Genomic DNA, 19,602 nt, shown 5'->3' on the forward strand with positions numbered 1-19,602 from the left:
ACCAAAGGCAGACACAAGTGTGAATCTTAAATTATTATTTCTTCCTGTCGCTTACACCCAAGGTGGGGGCAGGGGAAGAGGAGGGGAAGAGGAGAGGGGGGCATTGCCTCCCCCCCTAAGGCACTGAGTGGAGAAGCCGCAAGGGGGGAGGGGGGAGGTCACATTGTCCTCACTCTCTGGGGCTAGGCCCCAGGTCTCCCCAGCCCTGAGCTCCCCCATCACCTGAAATGCTAAGATGAGGCCCAGGGCAACCCGACCTCCCCCAACCCCAATATATTACATCATTACTTTTTAAATAGATACAGGGACTGGTCCCGCTACCCCCTCCCTGTGACACCCCCCTCACTATTGGGGGTACCTGGGCAGCTGTGCAAATGGGCATGAGGGCGCACGGGAGGAAGGGAGAGCACCGGGCCCCTTAACCTGCCCCTTTTAAGGAGGGGGAGGGGCCGCCAGGCCAGGGAGGGGAAATAGTGCAAGGCAGAGCCCAGGCCGCAACGGGGGGGCCAGCACCCAGCGAGGGAGGGGGGCAGATACCCCCACCCCCAGCAGAATTGGGTAGTTAAAAATCTGAAACTAGATTTCAACAAGACCAACAGAAGAGGCTATGTACAGAACCGGGGTGGACTCAATCCTAAAGGAAGAGCGAGGGGATTACTCTCCGCGACCCAACGGACGGCCCGGCCGGCAAGGGACCCCCCCCCATCTCCCCGCCCCTTCCGCGCTTTCCCCGTGGAGCGCTCGCTGCCCCGGCGCCCGCGGCTCGCTGGAGCGGCCGCCAGGGGGCGCCCGCCCGCGCGCTCCGCGGGCCCGCAGCCCCTCACCCCGTCCCCCAGCCCGCGCCGCGCCAGCCCGGGGGCGGCGTGAGTCAGGGGCGGCCCGAGTCAGGGGCGGCCCGGCGGCGGCTCCGGCTCGCACCTGGGCGGGAGGAGGAGAGGAGGGTAGGAGCCACCCGGCCCGCCCTGCCCTCTGGCCCCGGGGAGGGAGCGGCGGGAACAAGACATTCCCTGCCCGGGGACGCGGGAGGGGAGGGCAGGGCCGGGGCGGAGAGCCGAGCGGAGCGGGCCCCTCCCGCTGCCCCCAGGGGCGGGCGAGCCACTCCGGCCACCCCGCCCCCTTCTCCTCCAGGACCCCGTGACTCAGCGCTCCGAGCCTGGCGGGGGGTGGGTGGGGGGGCGCGAGGATGGCTCCTTCCAGCAGGCCCAGTCCCCCAGGCTTTCCAGCTTCTACCTCGCTCTCCCCCACCTACCCTTCCTTTGCCGCCCCCCTTTGCATAATTCACTGCCAGGAAAAGGGAACAGAAAGCAGGAAGGAGGGGTCTCGGAAGGGAAGGGAGGGGCTGTCCTTCACCCCCGGACACAGCCAAACCCCTGGGGGCATGGGGGCGGGGCGAGGCTTTGGTCCCAAGCCCCTCACCCCCTAGAAACCCGCATAGCCGAAGAGGGACCCCACAAATCAGAAATACATTATTGCTTCTACTCCCCAGGAGCAGCCGGGGACAGGGACCCCACCTTTACAACAAACAGAGCTGTAAATAGAGACATACTATCATGTATCACTCCTTGGGAGATCACCCCAATCTGGGGAGCCTCGAACCCCAAACCTTCTCAGCTTGGAACTGGAATGAGGGCTCTGGGGGGAGGGGGCGGACTGCTGAAGCCAGGGAGGCCCAGCGCCCTGACCCCAGCTCTGCCTGTCCCGCGGACTCCCACCGCTTGGCGTGGGCGCCCGGCCTCGCGCCGCTCCAGCCCGGCCCCTCGGCCTCTTTAAGAGGACTCCATGGCACCCTCGGCCTGAGGCGTCCTGGGCGCTCCCTCCTCCTCGTCGTCATCGGGGGGCCCCAGGGTGGACACCGGGGGCCCAGTAGGGGCTGACTGCTCCCAGAATCGAGCCAGAGAGAGGCGGAAGGTGTCCAAGTGGCCGTTGGAGAGGTCGAGGCCAGCAGGGGACGGGGTGGCGGCAGAGGGCGGCGGGTAGTGGGGTGGTGCATCGTCCTTGCGGCGCCGCCGGGTGCGCACCTCCAGGCAGTTCTGGCCCTTGAGGTGGCGCTGCAGGTGGTCCTCCTTGGCGAAAGCCTTGTGGCACAGGTGGCACTCGTAGGGCCGGTCCCCCGTGTGCAGGTGCATGTGGTTCTTGAGGTCGTAGCTGTGCAGGAAGCGGGCTGGGCAGTGCGGGCACGAGTAGGGGCGCTCTCCTGTGTGCTTCCGCATGTGGATCTTCAGCTTGTCGTTCCTGGCCGCGCAGGGAGTGGGGCACAGGAGCCCGTCAGGCCCGGGGCCGCCCCACTCCCCCCGGGACCACCACCCCACGACCGCCCCCCGCCCCCCGCCAGGCTCCCAGCCCTCGTGGACTTCCCCCGCTTAGGTGGGCCCAGCCTCCAACACAGCCCCCTCCAACACCAAAGCTTTCCTGCGCCAAACCCACCTCCCTCGCCTTTCTTTCTCCCCGGCCTCCCAATTTTGGTGTCTCTGGGAACCTCCACAGCCTCAGTTCTTCCAGGACCACCTGCCTCCCTCCCCACCGGCCTGGCCCCTCCTGGGTCCCTTCCCCCCCTGCCCCCCCCCACTCACCGGGTGAAGCGGACTCCGCAGACTTCACAGGCGAAGGGCTTCTCACCCGTGTGGGTCCTCATGTGGCGGGGCAGTTTGCCTGCCCCGTGGATGATCTTGTGGCAGACCGGGCACTCCTGGGGCATCTGGGAGCGGCGCTTGCGCACCAGCTTGTCCTGGCCGTCCAGGCCTGGTGCCAGGGCATCCTGGTGCAGCGAACTCAGGTAGGCCATCAGGTCGGGATCAATGGCGTCCTCGTCTGAGCCCAGCTCCTCTGGGGACAGTGGGGGCCCACCTCCCTGCGCCATCCCGTAGGCAGAAGGGTACACCAGCTCCTCTTCTTCTTCCTCACCCTCGTAGGGCTCGTAAGTCAGGGGCCCCTCGGGGGGTGAAGCAGTCCCCGCTGGAGGGCTGTAGCTGTCCCCCAGCCCGCTGCCCGCTCCGCTGCCCACTCTGGCCGCCACCTCCTCCTCCTCGTAGGTCAAGGGATGGGCAGGCACCGTGGGCGCCTCGGGCACTAAGTGGTTCGCCCGGGCCCCCTTGGTCTGCAGGAAAGCTTTTCGGGGCTTGCGGCTGCGGCGGGCGACCGGCCGAGGGGGCGGCGGGGGCGGGGGCGGGAGGGGCCCCGGGGGCGGGCTGTCTTCTCCGTTGGGAACCCCGGAGGCCGAGGCCGTGGCCGTGGCGAAGGCCTCCAGGTACTGGCGGGCTCGCTCACAGTCGTCCTCGTCGGGGCTGGGAGCCTCGAGGCCGCTGCCCTGCAGGATCTCCATGCAGGCGGCGATGACGCACGGGATCTCCAGCAGCCGCGCGGCCTGCAGCACGGCGGGCATGTTGGCGCTGCTGGTGGTCAGCGTGGCCGTGTAGGCGAACTCCAGCAGCGCGCCCAGCGCCTCGGGCCCCACGAAGTCCAGCTCGCACACGCCGCCGCCCCCCGCGGCCGCCCCGCCGCCCCCCGCCCCCACCAGCGCCCCGCCGCCCCCCTCGGTGAAGAGCTTCTTGAAGTAGTGGCTGCAGGCGGCCAGCACCGCCCGGTGGGTGCGGTACTCGAGGCCCTGCGTCCGGATGGTGAGGTCGCAGAGGTGGCCCAGCTGCCGCTGCTCATTGAGGCAGCTCAGGAGCTCACTGCTGTGGTCTGGGAATGGGATCCCGATGAGGTCGTCCTCAGGGCTCCCCATCTTCTCCTGCGGGGTGGAGAAGAGGGACAGGTGAAGGGCGCTCAGCTCTGTGCGGGGCGCGGGCATCGGCCCACACTTCCTGACCCGGGAGACTCTCCTAAGTGCTTTACACCCAGGTGATCTTCCAGAACCTTCTGAAGGACTGATTAGCAGCCATCTCACAGACAGGGGCAGCGACTTTGCAAGTGAGGTGCAGAATGGCGTTCAAACCCAGGCCGTGGGCCCACGGTCACGTTCCCACCTGCTCTGCACAGTCCCGCCTGCCTCTGGAGCAGCGACTTGCTGAGCCTTCGCTGGAGGCCCGCCCGCTTCGCCCGCCCCACTCCCCATGCCTTGGGAGGGATGCTGGGGTCCTGGCCCAGGCTTCACGAAGGACTCAGGGCTCAATCATCTGAGAACTGGGGTGACAGCCTCCGACGGAGCCTCCCCACAGCTAGAGAGGCCAAGGACAGGGTTGGGATTACACTGGACCAAGGCATGCTCCGGGCCTGGCCAGGTACTTTAACCCAAGCTACCCGCACAGAGGGCTTGGTGCTCTGTAAAAGGCGATGCAAACTCACCAGGCAGCTTCGCAGCACCTTCACCTTCACCCTCCTGCTCCTCCCCTCCCCCACCTACTAAAAGTTCATCTCCCCTTTTAGATTCCACCCCCCCAGGCCAAAAGGGAAACACAGCTCCCAGCATCCCTCCCCCCACATCCTCCCCTCCCCCAGGGGGCCAAGGAGCAGCCACCCTTTGCTGGGGTGTCGTGGGCTGGCTCCGGTGCTTCCTGCCCCGCACAGATAAGCATCGTCCCGTCCCCGTCCCCGCCCCCTCCCCCCACTGCCAATAGAGGCCAAGTCGCAATCCCACCCCTCCCACTGCAGCTACCACCCGCACCTCTCCCTCCCTATTCGTGGCCAGTCGGGCGAGGGCCCCTCTCCAGCAGGTTGTCTTGTACCCGCTGTGCTCTCCCCTCCAAGGCAGAAGCTGCAGCACCCCCAAGGCTGGTGGAGGGGCAGGAGGGCGGTAGGTGGGCCTGGCCTGGACGTGGGGAGGGCTGCTTGAGTCCTGGGTCTGCTGCTAGCTTGCTGGATGACCTTGGGCCAGTCCCTTCTGTCTGTGCATCCTTTTCCTCAGCTGTACAAGGAGTGGGTGGGAGTAGGGGTCCCAAGAGCTCAGCCCTCCGGCCCTGACATTGGGTGTGTGGGTCTGAAGCGAGTGGAGACAGAGTTGGGGCCTGGAAAGAGCAGGGCTCTGGAGTCAGCCAGGCTTGAGTCTGAACCCTCCCTCTGTGGCTGACTAGCTCGGTGACTTGAAACCCATGAGCTGGTGGTCTCTGAGCCTCCTTCCTAGTCTATGGTACGGGATCATTCCACTGGACCTGTAGGCTTGTAGGCTTGCGGTGACGGGTACATGAGACCACGTGTGGGGGCCCAATAAACATTCTGGCCTTGGGAGGGAGAAACAAGGCCTCGCCCAGGGGCAGATTCCACTACACAAATGGCCTCTGCTGGGAAACTGCTTGGGTCTCCCTCCCTCAAATCACCCCAAAGAGTCAGGTTACTACTAGCTACATGACCTTGGATCAGTCACTTCCTTTCCCCAGGAGGCCGGTTTCCTCCTCTGTAATATTAAAGGCTGACCTACATGGTTCTTAGGGCGGGTCCCGCTGACCCAGGTCAGTGTCTTCTTCACTACTCCCAACAGCCGCTCAGTCCGCAGACATTGAGGGAAAAGGTTTTTTCAGGGAGCTGGGGGAGTCAAGGGCCACAGATTTCCCCTTTAGAACACAAGAACTGCATTGTCTCCGCCTGCCTCCCAGCCTGTCACCTTCACTGTGACGCCGGGACTCCTGCATGGGCGCCCTCCGGAAGCAGCACCCACGTGTCTCCCCTTTCCTGGACAGACAGCCAGATGCCCTCAGCAAGCCCCCTGCTCCCACCTGGAGTCCCCATATCGCTTCCCCGCCTGGGAGCAATCCCAGTTCCCTTTGGTTCTCCTGCCCGCACTTGACAAACAGAGCAAGTGGCAAATGGCCCCAGGACTTAGGAACAAACAGAAAGCGGGTGGGCAGCGGCAGCAGTGGGCACCCTCCTGGGCCCAGGCAGATCCTGTCCCTCCTGAGGGGGATGGGTGGGGCTGTCCTCGCTGTCCATTGGCCTGGAGCTGGGCACCCGCAGGCACGTGGCTTGCCCCATCCCTCTCCCTCCTTCCCTCCCCACCCCACCCATTCCTGCTGCTAAGCCCGCCTTCTTTCTCCCACCCCAGGGCCGGTCTCCGCGGCAACTTGGCGTGGCAGGGTGCTGATTGGCTGACCCTGCTGTCAGGTCACAGGCTCAGGCTGGTTCACCACGCAACTCACACACAGGGCGCTTGGGCAAGGGTGGGTGTTTAACCCCTTAGGCCCAACTCCAATGCCCATGGCCACGAGGTAGCAACGAAGGAGGGGAGAGGCAGAGGACACACGTAGGAAGGGGAGGTGTTCTTAAGGTTCTCTAGCTTCTGGAAAACTCCCCCAGCCCTTACCCAAGCCTCTGGCACCCATGCCAACTTAGGTGCCACATGGAACGATGCTGGTGCCAACCAGGCTAAGGGGGCACTCCTAGCCCCATCATCCAGGGGGGTGGGGCACCAGTGCCAGGATGCCCACCCCACCTTGGGCACCCTTCCCACATCTGCATCCCAAAGAGCCCAGCCCCCTGACGCCCCATGAGGGCGGCCCATCCCCACCCAGCCTGGCATGCCCCCTCTTGCTAAGGCCTTGTGGGCATGGGTGTGTGTGGTGTTTGGGGGGGCAGCTGTGCCAGGGAACCAGGCAAGGTCTGTTTGGTCTGTTTGCCTGGTAGGGGGAAGAACTGGGGGCCCCGCCCCATCGCTCCCCCTTTCCCGCCACCCCCCCAGGCTCCCCTCACTGTCAGGCCTGCTAGACCGGCCAAGCAGGTGGGCAGCTCTCTTGAAACTGGGCCCTGAGTCAAGCCTGCCCCATCTTTGGTGGGGGGAAGACTCTGGGGCGAGAAAGGTAGGAGGGGGGCAAAGGTAGGAGCCCCTATCCCCTAACCCCTCAGTGCCCTAGGGCACCTGCCGGGGTGTGTCCACCACCAAGAACCAAAAGGTGGAGAACACTGGCCCTGACTTGGAAGGGAAAAGGAGCCTGAAGTCTTTCCAGGTGCTGACCGCAGGCCGTGTCCAGAGCAGGGCTGGGGGCGCCGGGGCCATGACACAGGGATGCAGCAGGGTCATGGGCCCCCAAGGGGCAGATGAGTGAAGCTGGCCCCCCTTCCCCACACCCTGGGGATTAGGGGAGTGAGGCTTAGTGTGGGGGGCAGCGGGCGGAACCAGGATTAGCGGCCGAGAAAATAGATATGGGGCTGAGACACAGTCACAGAGACACCCCCCCACACACACCAAAGGCTTCTCCAGGTGCAGCCGCTCGGATGTCCCTATGACATCCTCCTCCACGGCGATGGAGGCCTGGGGCACTTCCCAGTGCCCACCCCCCACTTTGGCTGGCCACCCTCCCTTACTTCTTTCTCCTTTCTGCCCCCCACCCCCACCCCAACTCCAGCCTCAGGTTCTCTTCCTGTTTTTTTGGAACTAAGTTTGCACGCAGCCAGGGCTTTGGCCTGTGGCTGGACCAGGGGGGTGGGGAAGTCGGACAGTGGGTCCAAAGTCCTCAGGGACCCAGGAATCTTAGCTCCCCAATTTCTCCTACCCTTCCCAGGGCCTCTGGAGCCCAGGCACTGGAGTCAGCTGGACTGCCCAGTTGGGAAGGCAGGATGCGGGGCTGAGGAAGTCCCTTGGAGGATGGTATCAGCTTAGAAGGCGAGGCCCCCAGCCAAGGGATGCCCTGGCATGTTCTGAGCCCCTGGGTCCGCACCCCAGCCCCTCCGAGCGAGTGCGTGCCCTGCCCATCCCCCACATGCCGCTTCCCCCCCTCCTAACCTCACCACCCCCAGCACTCACACTTCCTGGGGGCCAGGCGGGGAAGGGAGACCGCAAGCCACGAAGGGGGAAGGAGGCCAGGGGAGTTGGCTGCTTCCCGGTGCTGTGGGGGTTAAGCCTCTCCTCCCTCAAAATCCCCAATTCCTGGTGCTCCCTGAAATGAGGGAGATCTTAGTGCCGCTCCACATTCTCTGTCCCTGACACCCGCCCTAGCCCCCGGCACTCTCCCCCCCACCGCAGGCTGCACTGGGGGGTGTGAGGGAAGATGGCAGAGGAGGTAAGGGGGGCAACTCCCTTCCCCAGCCTTCCTCTTTCACCTTTGGGGACCCCTGCCCAGCAGCCACTCTCCACTCCTGGCCCCCATCCTTGGCCTCCTCTTCCCGTCCCCTTGCTTGGCCCACCCTGTGCCCTCTCCGCAAAAAAGCATCTTTTGCTTTTCTTCCTTCAGCCTTGGCCAGCCTCCTGCCTCGTCCACCCTAGGCATCCGTGGCCCTTGGCCCCCAGGTGCCGCCTCGCCCTCTCCTTTCTCTTCCCTCAGGTCTCCACTCCAGGCTCTCCCGCTTCCTCCATTCCACCCTGCTCCCAGCATCCATTCTCTTCTCCCCAGGCTGGCGGGTAGAGAGAGGGGCCCGAGGAATCAAATCGAGGAGCCAGGCCTGCCTTCCAAGGCCTGGTCTTGCCATGGGATGGCCACATTCAGGGCACCCATGCCACGCTTCTGGAAGAAGCACAGGATCGAAATCTGGGGGCCAGTTGGGGAGGATGGGTGGCGGTGGGGGGGGGGGGCTGGTGCGGAGACAGCGGATGTGGGGTGGGGAGGGGAGGACAACCTAGGCCTCTCTGCCCGTCAGAATTTCCAGCCCTGGAGCTGCTGGGCTTTCCCCAGAGGGTACCCACCCTGGGCCAGGCAACTGTGCACCTGGACAGACCCCGGCCATCAGGGTTCCCAGTGGGATCTGCCTGGGCAATGCCAGCTCCCCTTAGGGCCTGAGGAGACGGCACAAGGTGCCAGGGTCTGCCCTGTGCCCACCCCCTCCCCCCAGCCTAGCGTCTCGGGCTGGGTAACCGAGCCGGCTGGTAACCCCACACCCGCCAAGCCGCGGGCAGAAACCTGAGCCCCCCAGCCCCAGAGGACACCCCAGCCCGATCCCCGGAGCCCGGCTCCCTGCCAGCCTGTCTAACCTCCTGTCCTGGCCCAGCAATCCTTCGGCTCCCATAGGCCCCTTCTGCGCCCCTGTCCTCCCGGGGCCCCTGAGTGCTGAAGCTTCCCGGCACTCCAGCTCCTCGGACCCTCAGCTCCCTCAACCTTCCCGGGGAAGTTTGGACACCCTCTTCCTAGCCTGTTTTTCAGTCCCTCTCTGACCCTTGGCCAATTCTAGGCCTCCAAGCCTCCCCTGGGGCCTAATCTCCCAAGCCAGAGCAGAGCCTACTCACCTGAACGCTGAGGGGCCTCGCCGGCAACTCCTCTTGGCCCCTGGGGGGAGCAGGTTGGAAGGGGTGGGGGAGGGCTGGGCTGGGGGGGGGTGGGGTGGCTGTTCCCCGCTCCAGCTCCCTCCTTCAAAGGGGCCGCCCACGACCTGGCCCAGCCCCTCCCCCCTGCAGCCTTAACCCTCTGGGTGCTGCCCCCCTCCCCCCAGCTTGGAGGGAGGGGTTACCAGAGGGCTGGCAGCGTGGGACAGGGCCTGAGGTCTCTGCCTGTGGTGCCCGAAGCCCCAGCTGTACCCAGCCCCGCTCGTCCTTACTCAGCCCTGAGAGGGGAAAAAGGTGAGTGTAGGCAAGGTAGGAGCTGGGACAGTCCAGGAGGACAGAGGTGAGGAGGAGCCTCGGGAGAGGCTGCTGGAGGTGGGACCAGGAGAAGGAAGAAGGGAGGGGAGGGGACAGGAGGCGGCAGTGGCCAGAAGAGGGAGGAGGGGAAACCCTGGACAGACAGTGCCCAGGGCTGACAGGTGCCCAGGTCCCAGCCCCTCAGGGCATGTGGCACCACAGGGGGCCACAGGGAGGCCCTCCAGACCCCAGTGGGCCCCTCGGACCCCTGGGAGCTGACCGAATTCTCCCCACCCTGTACTGGGCTGGGGCCCTCAGGGGCTGGGCAAGGCAGCACCCCGCCCTCCCCATGCCTCACCCCAAACCCACTCACATACCACAGTTCCTTGCCCAGGCGCCAGCCCCTGCCAACCAGGCCAGGGGGCAGCCCTTGTGCCAGCCCCCAATGGCCAGGGGGATCAGGGGGACGGAGCTGGCCTGAGGGGGGTGGACAGATGGGGGGAGCTGTGGGCACCGAAAGAGGAAGGAGCCAGGAGGGGGCATCTGCTGGGAAGCGCCGAGCCCCACCCCTTGCGCAAGCCACCGCCACCCTGGCCGGTTGGGTGGGACCCGCCTGGGCCCGAGGGGCAACTCAGGAGGGCTCTGAGCCCAGAGATGGGTGGGCCACACGGTTGCACTTAAACAACTCCGAGGGTCCCTTATTCCTGGAACAAGGGGTGCCCTAATGTTCCCTAGACACTCGGCCAATCCAAGTCCTCCTGGGTTGGGGAGGACCACTGAAATGCCCCCTAAAACATCCCCTCCCCTTTCCCCCCAACAGCTGCTGGCTCCACGCCGCTGGCCTGCTGCCCCTCACCAGCTCCCGGCCCGGTTGGCACCTACCCACCAGGATGCTGGCAGTCCTGCCCTCCTCTCCCTCCTACCCCCCTGCTCCCAGCGCCCCATGCCAACTGTGGGCCCGGGGTGGGGGAGGGTCACCCCCCTGCCTTTTGGTGCCAGTCAGGCGGGTTCACTCCCCTCGGTCCTACAGACAAGGCCCAAGACCCTGTTCTCGAGCCGTCTCCTCAAGAGGCAGCGCACAAGTCAGGGCCTACCCGGACAGCCCAGTGAGCACTTACTGAAAGCTCCGTTCCCCAAGGTGGGTGCCAGCCTCCCAGCATTCCCTCTGCCTAAGCATTTGCTTGGGCACCAAAGTCCCCGCAATTCCTGAGAGTCCTGGTGCCCGCAGCCTGCAAGGGAGTGGGGTGGGGCTGCTCTCTGCCCTTTGATCCCCATAAAGGGAACCAACCTGGAGGGCAGGGGGCAGGGAAGGGGTTCATGGGGCCCCTCCATTCTATCCCTGCCAGGGGCAGCAGGGCAGGGTGGGGGCATCTCTTGGGTGGGGCTCTAAGGTAAGCATGGTAGCATGTCCCAGCAGAGGAGAGGGAGGTTAATCATGGGTACATGGTATCACGTGGGCACAGGGTGGAGAGAACACGGCGAGGGCGGTGGGGGGGATGCAGAGGGTACCCACGTTCCAATTCATCCCAATCCTGGCTTTTACTCCCATCTAGCAACGCTTCCAGACTTCACCAAATTGAGAGCACAAGGACTACAACTCCCAGTATGCACCACAACTGCTCTGCATGTACCTTGGGAGTTGTAGTTCTCAAGAGAAGTCCTGTGTTCTCTTCCCCAGAGCCTTGCTGATGGGGTGGGGAGGGCAGAGCAGAAGGTTTGGTCCCAAGTCTCCTTTCTAGAAGAGGTAAAAAGCTAGGAGGTCCATGGTGGAGGGGAAGAGGACCCCTTCTCCCAGGCAAAGGGGAGGAAAGGAGGAAGGAAGGAGGAGAGGATGTCTGTTGAAAGGGGCATATGGGTGGGGAGGAGTTGGGGGGGGGTGGAAACAGGAAGGAAACTGAAGCCAGAGACATGAGGTCGAAAGCAAAGGCCTGGTGGAGCCTCACACCGAAGCCTGGCAGGGACTGGGAAGGCATAAGAGGAATTAGGGATGCCAACTGGTAGCAAACTGGTGTGTTGTTGGGGCCACGGGCTCCATTTGCCTGCCACAAGCCCTCTTTTGCCTGGGGCACCCTCCAGCCCTGGATCCGGCACAGGTATCTGCTGGCTGGAGAACTCTGAAGGCTGACTTGGTCCTGGGATGCTAGCGGGCAGAGGAGGAGGCCGGGGGAGGTCAGGGCCAGGCCTGATGGGGATTGTGGTGCAGGGAGGTATGCACGGGGTTAGGCCCAGCTGGGAGTTCAAGGAACTGTGCTGGCAAATGAGGATGCTACCTCCCATGGCAGCGGGGGGGCGGGGGGCGGGGGGGCTTGGGGGGGCTTGGGGGGCCTGGGGGGCCTCAGTGAAGAGGGGGCTATGTCGCCAAGGCTGCCTCAACTAAAGGGCGCAGTGAAGAGGGCAGCCCTCTTCGGTCTCCCTGTGGAATTTGCTAAAGGTTTTCCTCTGGGCCAGGCGGCCTGTGAACATTAGAGGTGGCAACTCAGGGGGCCAGATGGCAGCTGGGTGCTTTTCCTTAGTGGGGGTGGAGGTCAGAAGTGGCAGAGGCTCTGTTTCGAGGCCACTCTCCCTGGGCTCCCCAAGGCTCTGAGACAGATTTTTACAGGCCCCAGCTAAGACTCTTGCCAAGACCGGAGTGTTGCTGGGTGGGGGGTGGGGGGGCCTTCCTTGCCCCTCCAAAGCCCTTGAAAGTGGACAACAGTAGCTCTAACCCCTTCCCCCCAGTCCCCCAGGCCCGCCTTGGTGTTTGGCCGCTTGTGTGTTGGCAGGACTGGGGGTGGGGGGGCAGCAAGGCAACTTCAAACTGTCCGGGCAAAACGTCAAGTTTACTCACGAGTTTACTCAGCAGAAGGAGGGGGGAACAGGCTAGAGCGGGCACACCCCATGCCAGGGTCCTATCCGTCTCCTGTCCCCACCTTCCTATCCCCACTCTCCTCTTCAGCCCTAGGCCAAAACAGCCATAGGCCCCAAGGCCTGGTGGCAGGGCAGTCTTAACTCTCAGAAGGTCACGGAACCAAGCAGGCCAGGGGCAGGAAGCCCCGACGCAGGTCCAGAGGCTCCTATCAGAGGGCAGCGCCCTGCCTGGAGCCCATTTACTACCCATCTTAGGGCCTTGGCCTTGGACCAGAACTGGGTCTCTCAGCCACCAAGAAGGGGGCAGTACCAGGCCAGGCCTCCTCCATGTGAGCAGTCCCCTGGGCAGTGACTTCTGACCCCAGATGACCAGTCCTAGGCAGTGCCTCAGGCAGCGTGGTGCCATCTGGGAGGCCAGAGGATCAGGGGCTGGTTCTCTCCGCCTTGGCTTGGAATGGGGGGCCAGCACCCTATCTGACCTACTTCCCTTTCCTCCCCACCTGCTTTCATTCTCTGCTTCTCTCCCCCAGCCTTCACTGTCCCCACCCCAGAGGCGCTCCGCCCCCCATGCCCGCTGGGCCCCCTCCCCCACCCTTCCCCAGGGTGCCAAGTGCAAGCACACAAAGGGCCCGATGGTGCATTGTTAGCCCAGCCCCCGCTGCCCGCCGCGCCCTCCCGGGGCGGGCACTAGGCCAAGGAGGAGCTGGGGGCCCTGGGTGCCAGGGGGCACCACGGGGAAGGGGGAAGAGGTCAACACCTGTCTCTCAGACACTGGGGTCCATATCAGCCAGAGCTGCATAGTGATGAGAGTGCCCTAGTAGAGCAGGCCTCTGTCCCTGACACCTGAACCCGGTGGGCACTGCCTTCTTCCTTCCCCAGAGCCCCTTTTGGGTGACAGTGACCCCTATCTGACCCCTGTGCTAAGGCTGGGGGGTGTGGTACCCAAGGGAGGGGACAGTGTCTGGGGGTTCCAGCAGGCTGCATCGTGCTTGCAGCAAGCATGTAACGGAGGCTCGCTGGGGAGCTGGGGGAGCGGGGGGAGCGGGGGAGCTGGGGGCCCGGGGGCCCGGGGGCCACGGACCGGAGGCACTGACAGAGATTTCTCCTTGTTTCATCAGCTGCTCCAGGGGGAGCCCCCTGTCCTTCTCCCCAGTCACCACTGCTGAGGAGCAGTAACTCTGTCACAAATATGCCCCTCTCCAGCCCTGCACAACACTCCTTGTGCCCACTCTCCCCTCCCAACCTGATGCCCACTCCCTGCCAGCTCGGCCAGCAGTGCCAGGCAGGTACAGGGGTGACCAAACCAGTTGGTGTGTGTGTGGGGGGGGGCAGAAGGCAACCCCATAATCCTCCAGGCCTCACCCCACACACACATACACCCTGGGGAACAGACAGTCCCCATCCTGGCTTAACCCCTCCCCGCTCAGTCTGGCTCCCCCAGCCCCCGATGAACTGCCTCCCTCCTCCAGGACTCGGCTGGGGGAAGGGGAATCGCTGCGCTGACTCACTCCCATTCTCAGCTGCAGCTAGGGGTCTGCAAGGCGTTCAGGCGGGGGTCACTTCAAGAACGCCCTCCACCTGGCCCGGAAGCCAGGACAGCCTGCTGGTCTCCCCCTCTCCTCGGCACCCACTTCCGGTGTCCCAAACTAGGTCAGCAGCGCTCGTTTCCTGTGGGTCAGCTAGCACCCGCGCCTCTGCCCCTCCCCTGCTCCGGACCCAGGCTCCCCGCCCCCCCCAGGGCGCCCCGAGGTCTCACCACGTCTCAGCCGCCCTTTGATACGTGGGGGTTGTGCGGGGCGGGGGGCAGGGGACCCGCCCTCTCTCCAAACACCAGCAGGGCCGGGGCGCCTGGGCAGGCACGTGTCCGGGCACAACCCGCTGCCCACGCCGCCCCCCCCACTCCCGTCCCCCCCCCCCCCCGCTCTGGCCGGGACACGTCGCTCTCTTACTTGGGGTGGGGTGGGAGGAGAGAGCGAAAGCTGGGAATGGAGAGCAGCGCCCCCCACCCTTTTGAATGGCAGCCCTCTGCCAGCGGCGCTCCCAGTAGCTTCCACGACTACACGGTAGCGACCCCCACTCTGTGGAGGGGCAGGTGCGCGGGCGCCGGCGGGGGGACGGGTGGGGGTAGAACTCCTCGCGGTCACCCGCCCTCGCTCTCGGGTTCTGGGGGCACGAGCCGGCCCGGGAAGGGTGGCGGCGGGACGGGCGCCTGAAGGAAGGGACTGGGACTGAGGGGTCGCTCGGTGTCGCTCGGAGGTTGTCGCCGAGCCCCACTACTGGAGAGGGAGCGCGGCTCCGGAGGCGCAGGAAACCGAATAGTCCAGCCGGTAACTTTCCCCCCAGCCGCGGCTCCTCCTGCGCACCCCCCCGCCCCCAGTGCCACTGGCCCGGGTCCAGCCCACCGCGCCAGGGGGCGCGGGGGGGGAGCCGCCTTGTCCTAGTTAGAGTCCGTCAGCGTTTCCATTCCCTCAGCTCGGGCGGGTCGGGGGTCTCCCCGCAAGTCACGGAGGAGACTGGGGGAGCGCTCGGCGCCGCCTCACCCTCTCTCCATCCCGGAGCCGCCGCTCTGTCTGATCCCAGAAGTGCAGAGAAAGTTTCTGGGGACCCTCCGCCCACCTCTCCTCGCAGTTAAAATCAATTCCAAAGACCCGGGGTGCCGGGAAGGCACAGGGAAGGGCAGTGGTGGGAGTCCGGTCTGCATGCGTGTGGTGTGCGTGGGGGGGTCCCACTCACAGGACAGACGAAGGACACTGCAGTAGTCTCGCGTCCGGGGGACCCCGAGCCGGAGACAAAAGTAGGGTACACTCACCTCTCCGCCTTTGGGTCCGCTGGCCGGAACTGCTGAAGCACAGGGTGTGCAGAGAAGCGCGTCCCCCGCCGGGCCCGGGGGCTTGGGGCCCTGCTCCGGTCCTGGTCAGAAGGCCGCGGTCAGTCGCTCGCCGCTCTCTGCTGGGGGGCTCCTCCTCCGCAGCCCTCGGCCTCCTCCTGCCGCCCGCCCCCCCCTCGGCCGCCGAGAACCGTACATTCACCTGGCTCCCACCCGCCCCCCCCTCAGGGCCCGCCTCACCTGTCCTGCTGTCTCACCTGTCCTCCCGCTGGCTTTCCCCCCATCCCTCCCCTCCCTCCCCCCGCCCCCTGCCACCCCCCAAACTCCCCCCCCAACCCTTAGCAACACCCTCTGTCACTTCCTGGTTTTTCACCCGCCCCCCCAGGTCCCCCTCCCTCCGCCCAATAAGGATATAAACTTCAACCCCTCGGTCCAGCCAGTCCCTGCAGGGCGCAGATGGGTCCCTCCCTCCCTTTTCGCTCCCTTCCTCCAAGCTTTTACTTTGCTCTCCGAGCCTTTCCCACCCTCCTCTTTTTCCCTCCTTCTTTCCTTCGGTCTCCTTCTCCCTCCACCTGCCGCGGTCCCTCTCCCCCTCCCTCTCCCTTTCTCCTCTAGCCCCTATCTCTCCCAGTCCACCTTAACTCGAGCTCCGCCCCCGACCCCATCCAGCCCTCCGCTGCGGCTCCGCCCCGCCCCCTGCACTCCACCGCCCTGCCCGCCCATTGGCCTGCGCACCCGCCCATCTCAAGGGGGTCCTGCCCCGCGTTCCGCCAGGGAGGGGGCGGAGCCGAGGGGCTGGCCTGAAACCTGGAGGAGGGAAAGGGGGAGGGGGCAGTGTCCGCAGTGGCCCGGGAACCCGGCGCCCCCATCAAGGGCTCTCAGTCTCCATGAGGGGCTTTTGTACGGTCACCTCCTCGGGAGGGAAGGGTATGAGAGGTTAAAGATAGGCTAGGTGGGGGTGAGGCGGGGACTTAAGGGATTGAAGGGGGGGGTCCCGTGAGGGGCTATAATCAGGTCAGTGCCCCGGGAGGTAGGGGGAGGGGGAGCCACCAGGCCATCAGCTCCAGCTCCTACGCCCCACCCCGACTCTGAGGGAGCGGGGGAGTGGAGGCTGCGGGCACCCTGCGTACCTCCCCACGCGAGACGGCGCCCCGCGGGGAGGGAACGGCGCCCTGGGCAAGCAGCCTCTGCGCTCCAGCCGGTGCCCGCTGCGGCCTTGGCATTGTCGGAGGGGAGGGGCCGGGTCCGCGAAGGGGGAGGGGGAGGTGCGCTCTCGCTTCTGCACCCCGCCTCCATCCCGCCTGTTCCCTAAGTGGAGAAACTGAGTCTCTGCGAAGGTGGGAACCTCGGGACAGGGGTCTGTCCGGAGACCCAGGTGCCAGGGGAGCCTGGGTGTTTCCAGATGTGCGTGTGGGTTTGGGTGAGGCAGGATACGTACTTCAGTGCCCCCACAAGTGAGGACGGTAGCCTGTGGGGGACGCCTCCAACTGGGCCTGCAGCGCTACGTACCCCGGAGAGCCCCTCCCACGAGTGTAAAACGGAATCAAATCCGGCTACCGCGGGCCAGGTTCCGTTCCCCGCGGCCGGCCGGGCCGAACCGGGGCCGACTCGCTTTCTCCTCCTCAGCCCCCTCCGCAGGGGGCCTCCCTCCCTTTCCAGCAGGTGGCTCCGCGGGACACCAGCTCAACCTGTTGGACCACAATGGGCGGCGCCAGGGGGGCCCTGGCCCTCACCCGGGCTGACCCGGGATCCCCGCGCAGGGGGAGGGGCGGAGTCCCGGTCCCTCCCTGCCTCCCTCTCCGGCCGTGACTCAGCCTCGGGGCCGCTGCCCTGCGCCCCAGCCAGGGGCGGAAAGTGTGAGGCGCCCCTGAGGGCCCAGGCCAAGCCAAACAGCCCCCCACCTCAGACATTATCTCACTGGAGAGTTAGGGGGGCTGTAGGAAGGAGGGGGTAGCGGCAGGCCTGGGGCGCTCCCGCTCGCTGAATCCGCTCCGGGTTTTCCTATCGTCCCTGTCCCCCTTGGGCCCCGAGGCCGGTCACTGCTCCGGGTTTTCTTCTCGGCCCCGCCGGACAGAGTCTGGTCGCTGAGGGCCCGGAGCCGGTGGGGTCCAGGCCAGGGTTTTCCCCTTCCTTCTCCAGCCGTCGGGGTCGCGCTAGCCTGGGGAAGAGTCGTGCCAGGGGCTAGACGGCGGTGCCAGATGCACCCGTGAAACGGAGAGGGGGCTGCTTCGTGGAGGAGGGGGCATGGCCCAGGGAAAGGAGGGCGGGAAAGTGCTCGGGGAGAGAGCCTGGGCCCCCAGAGGCAGTCCGAGGGCGGGCGCCTGGGCACAGCCCCTAGGTACAGAGAAGTGAAAGGCGCCCGGTGCCTCGGGCCCGCTCCGGCCCGCCTCTCCGACGGTCGCCTCCGGACTCGCTAGACCCAGTCTGGATCTGTAGGCCACGGAAATGCCATTCTCCACTGTTTGGACGGTTCTGGAACCTCCAGTTTGTTCCTCAGTGACTCCCGACCACCACCACCCACGTTTCTCTTCTTCTGGTCCATACAGCTTCCTTCCTGGCTCAGAAGTCAGAGGGGGATCCCCGGCTTGAAATTCCCGCCTCCCCTCCAACTCCTGGCCCTTACCGGGCCAAACCACTGAGACTGCGGCAGCCAGGAAACGCTGACTGGGGCTGTGCCCCCTCCCACGGAAGCCCGGCTGGGCCCCGGGGCTCGCTGCCACCAGGCCCGGACTGGCACTGGGGTCTGGAGGGCAGGTGTGGGGCCTGCAGGGGCCTCCTGGGGGGAGCGGGGCATCCCAGATCCGCCCGTTCAGACGTATATCTCAGGCCACCGGCTAGACCTTACTTTTGAGGGGAAAGTAGCAGGAGGTGGGTAAATACCCTGAGAGTGAGGTGTGTTTGACCAAGGAGGAGGATGGAAGCCCGCGCTGGGAGTTAATCCCTCCTAGGGACCGTGTACCTGGGGCTGGGGACGGCGACTCGGAGTGACAGCCCCGCGCCGGGACTGGCTGGGCCACGTGCGCTCAGGGGCAGCTGCCGAAGACTTAGATGCTTGCAGAGCGTGGAGGGAGAGGGCTTCTGGCGGAAGAAAGGCAAGGCTCTCTGTGGGCGGGGTCCTGAGTGAGTGGGTCTGGGGGCCTGTTGTGGAAGGTTGGGGGGGTTGCAGAGCTGGAAGCGGAGCGTCTGCCGCCGGGGGCGCCCACCTCTTCCCCGCGCCCCCCTTACCCGGGCTGCCTCCGCTTCCCTCGAAAAACCCGCCGCCCAGGAAACCGCTGGGGGCGCTCAGACCGCAGCCCCCCCCCCCGCCCGCCGCCCCCCGGCTCCCCCACCGCGACCGCCCAACCCACCTGAAGGGGCCGTGGCTGCCAGGGTTGCCCCTCCCGCCGGCTCCCCCCACACCTGCGGGCGCACTATTTATAACTCGGCGCCTATTCCGGGCCTCTGGGCGGGAGCCCGCTGCGCCTCAGCGCTAATCGGCTCCGGGATCTCTGCGCCCCCCAGGGCCGGGGAAGATAAATTTAGCCTCAGGAAGCTCGGGGAACATTTTCCAAAACTCCACGTCCCCGAGAAGGCGAAACAGAACCCCTGTGCCCTCAGCCTCCCTCCCTCCCGCCAGCCAGCAGGCGGCGCAGGTGTCTCGGCTCCTCGGACGGTGCCCGGGGTTCGGGGGGCTGCTGCGAAGCCCGGGCAGGTGAAGGACGCGAGGTACGGGGGGGCGGCGGCCAGAGGGGCCCGAGAGTGGCCGGAAGAACGGGCCCGTCTCCGAGGCTGGCAGAGACAGGAGTAGAAAGTTTCAGCTGGGAGTAACCGAGAAAGGGGTTGGGGACTTCTGCCTTTCGAAGGGTAAATGCTATGCAAACGAGATGCAAATAGGAACGCAGGGCAGAGCTTGTGGCCTTGGGGGTCTGTCCTCCGGCGCGGTCGGAACCACAGCCACAGCCCTCTTCCCGCCCGCTTCTGAGTGTTGCTGGGAAAACACAGGACCCAACTGAGATCATTACTAAAATACCCAGTTTCGTGCGCGAGGCTCCCAGACCACTTCGCGAGGACCCCTGTCCTCCACCTGCCTTTCGCACACCATTGAGGGTCTTAGAGCCATGTAATCAGCAAGGAATCCTGGGTCTCAGGCCGCTCCTCCCAGTGCTGTCGCATTTGGGGGTCCCTTCCAGCTTCGGGGAGGCTCCTTCCCCGTTTTACTCCGCCCATTCCCCTACCCCTTGTGGCCACTGGAGGGCCCCTGGGCGACCAGGGGTAGATAAGGTCTTCCTCATCCCTCCTGATCTTGGCACTCTGCTCCCCTCTTCTGCTACCCTGTGCAAGTAGCTTGAACACTCCAAACCTGAGCTTACTCTACCGGGGAAGAGAACCTTGCCGGGAAGCTGCTGCATCTCTTTTTCCCTTGGAGAGGAGTGGGGAGGTGTAGACCAGGGAACCATCTCCTGACCTGTGGTGGTTTAGGTGAAAAAGACATAGCTGGGCCCCCCAAAGGAGCTGGGGAAAGCAGGAATAAGAGCCG

General features: G+C 65.4%; 1 protein-coding gene across 3 annotated transcripts; it reads right to left on the reverse strand.

The window, feature by feature from the left end:
- Positions 1-14: 14 nt before the first annotated feature.
- ZBTB7B (zinc finger and BTB domain containing 7B) lies at positions 15-15,391 on the reverse strand. Of its 3 annotated transcripts, none has more exons than XM_036099930.2 (4): positions 15,327-15,391; positions 15,069-15,169; positions 2,571-3,730; positions 15-2,232 (listed from the first exon to the last, which is right to left on the reverse strand). In XM_036099930.2, exons 3-4 carry the CDS (start codon positions 3,722-3,724, stop codon positions 1,767-1,769), a joined length of 1,620 nt encoding a protein of 539 aa, XP_035955823.1. In that variant the 5' UTR covers positions 3,725-3,730; positions 15,069-15,169; positions 15,327-15,391; the 3' UTR covers positions 15-1,766. The 3 variants fall into 3 exon arrangements, with proteins under 3 accessions (XP_035955823.1, XP_035955824.1, XP_035955825.1); XM_036099931.2 differs by having other exon boundaries at positions 15,344-15,363; XM_036099932.2 differs by lacking the exons at positions 15,069-15,169; positions 15,327-15,391 and adding an exon at positions 9,083-9,319.
- Between the last annotated feature and the right edge of the window lie 4,211 nt (positions 15,392-19,602).

This window comes from Halichoerus grypus, chromosome 7 (assembly GCF_964656455.1).
Source record: "Halichoerus grypus chromosome 7, mHalGry1.hap1.1, whole genome shotgun sequence".
NCBI lineage: Eukaryota > Metazoa > Chordata > Mammalia > Carnivora > Phocidae > Halichoerus > Halichoerus grypus.

Coding starts and splice junctions, on each gene's coding strand:
- ZBTB7B (XM_036099930.2), bottom strand. CDS start 3,724: ATGGGGAGCCCTGAGGACGACCTCATCGGGATCCCATTCCCAGACCAC. Junction 2,233..2,570: donor TGCGGAGTCCGCTTCACCCG/GTGAGTGGGGGG, acceptor CTGCGCGGCCAG/GAACGACAAGCTGAAGATCC.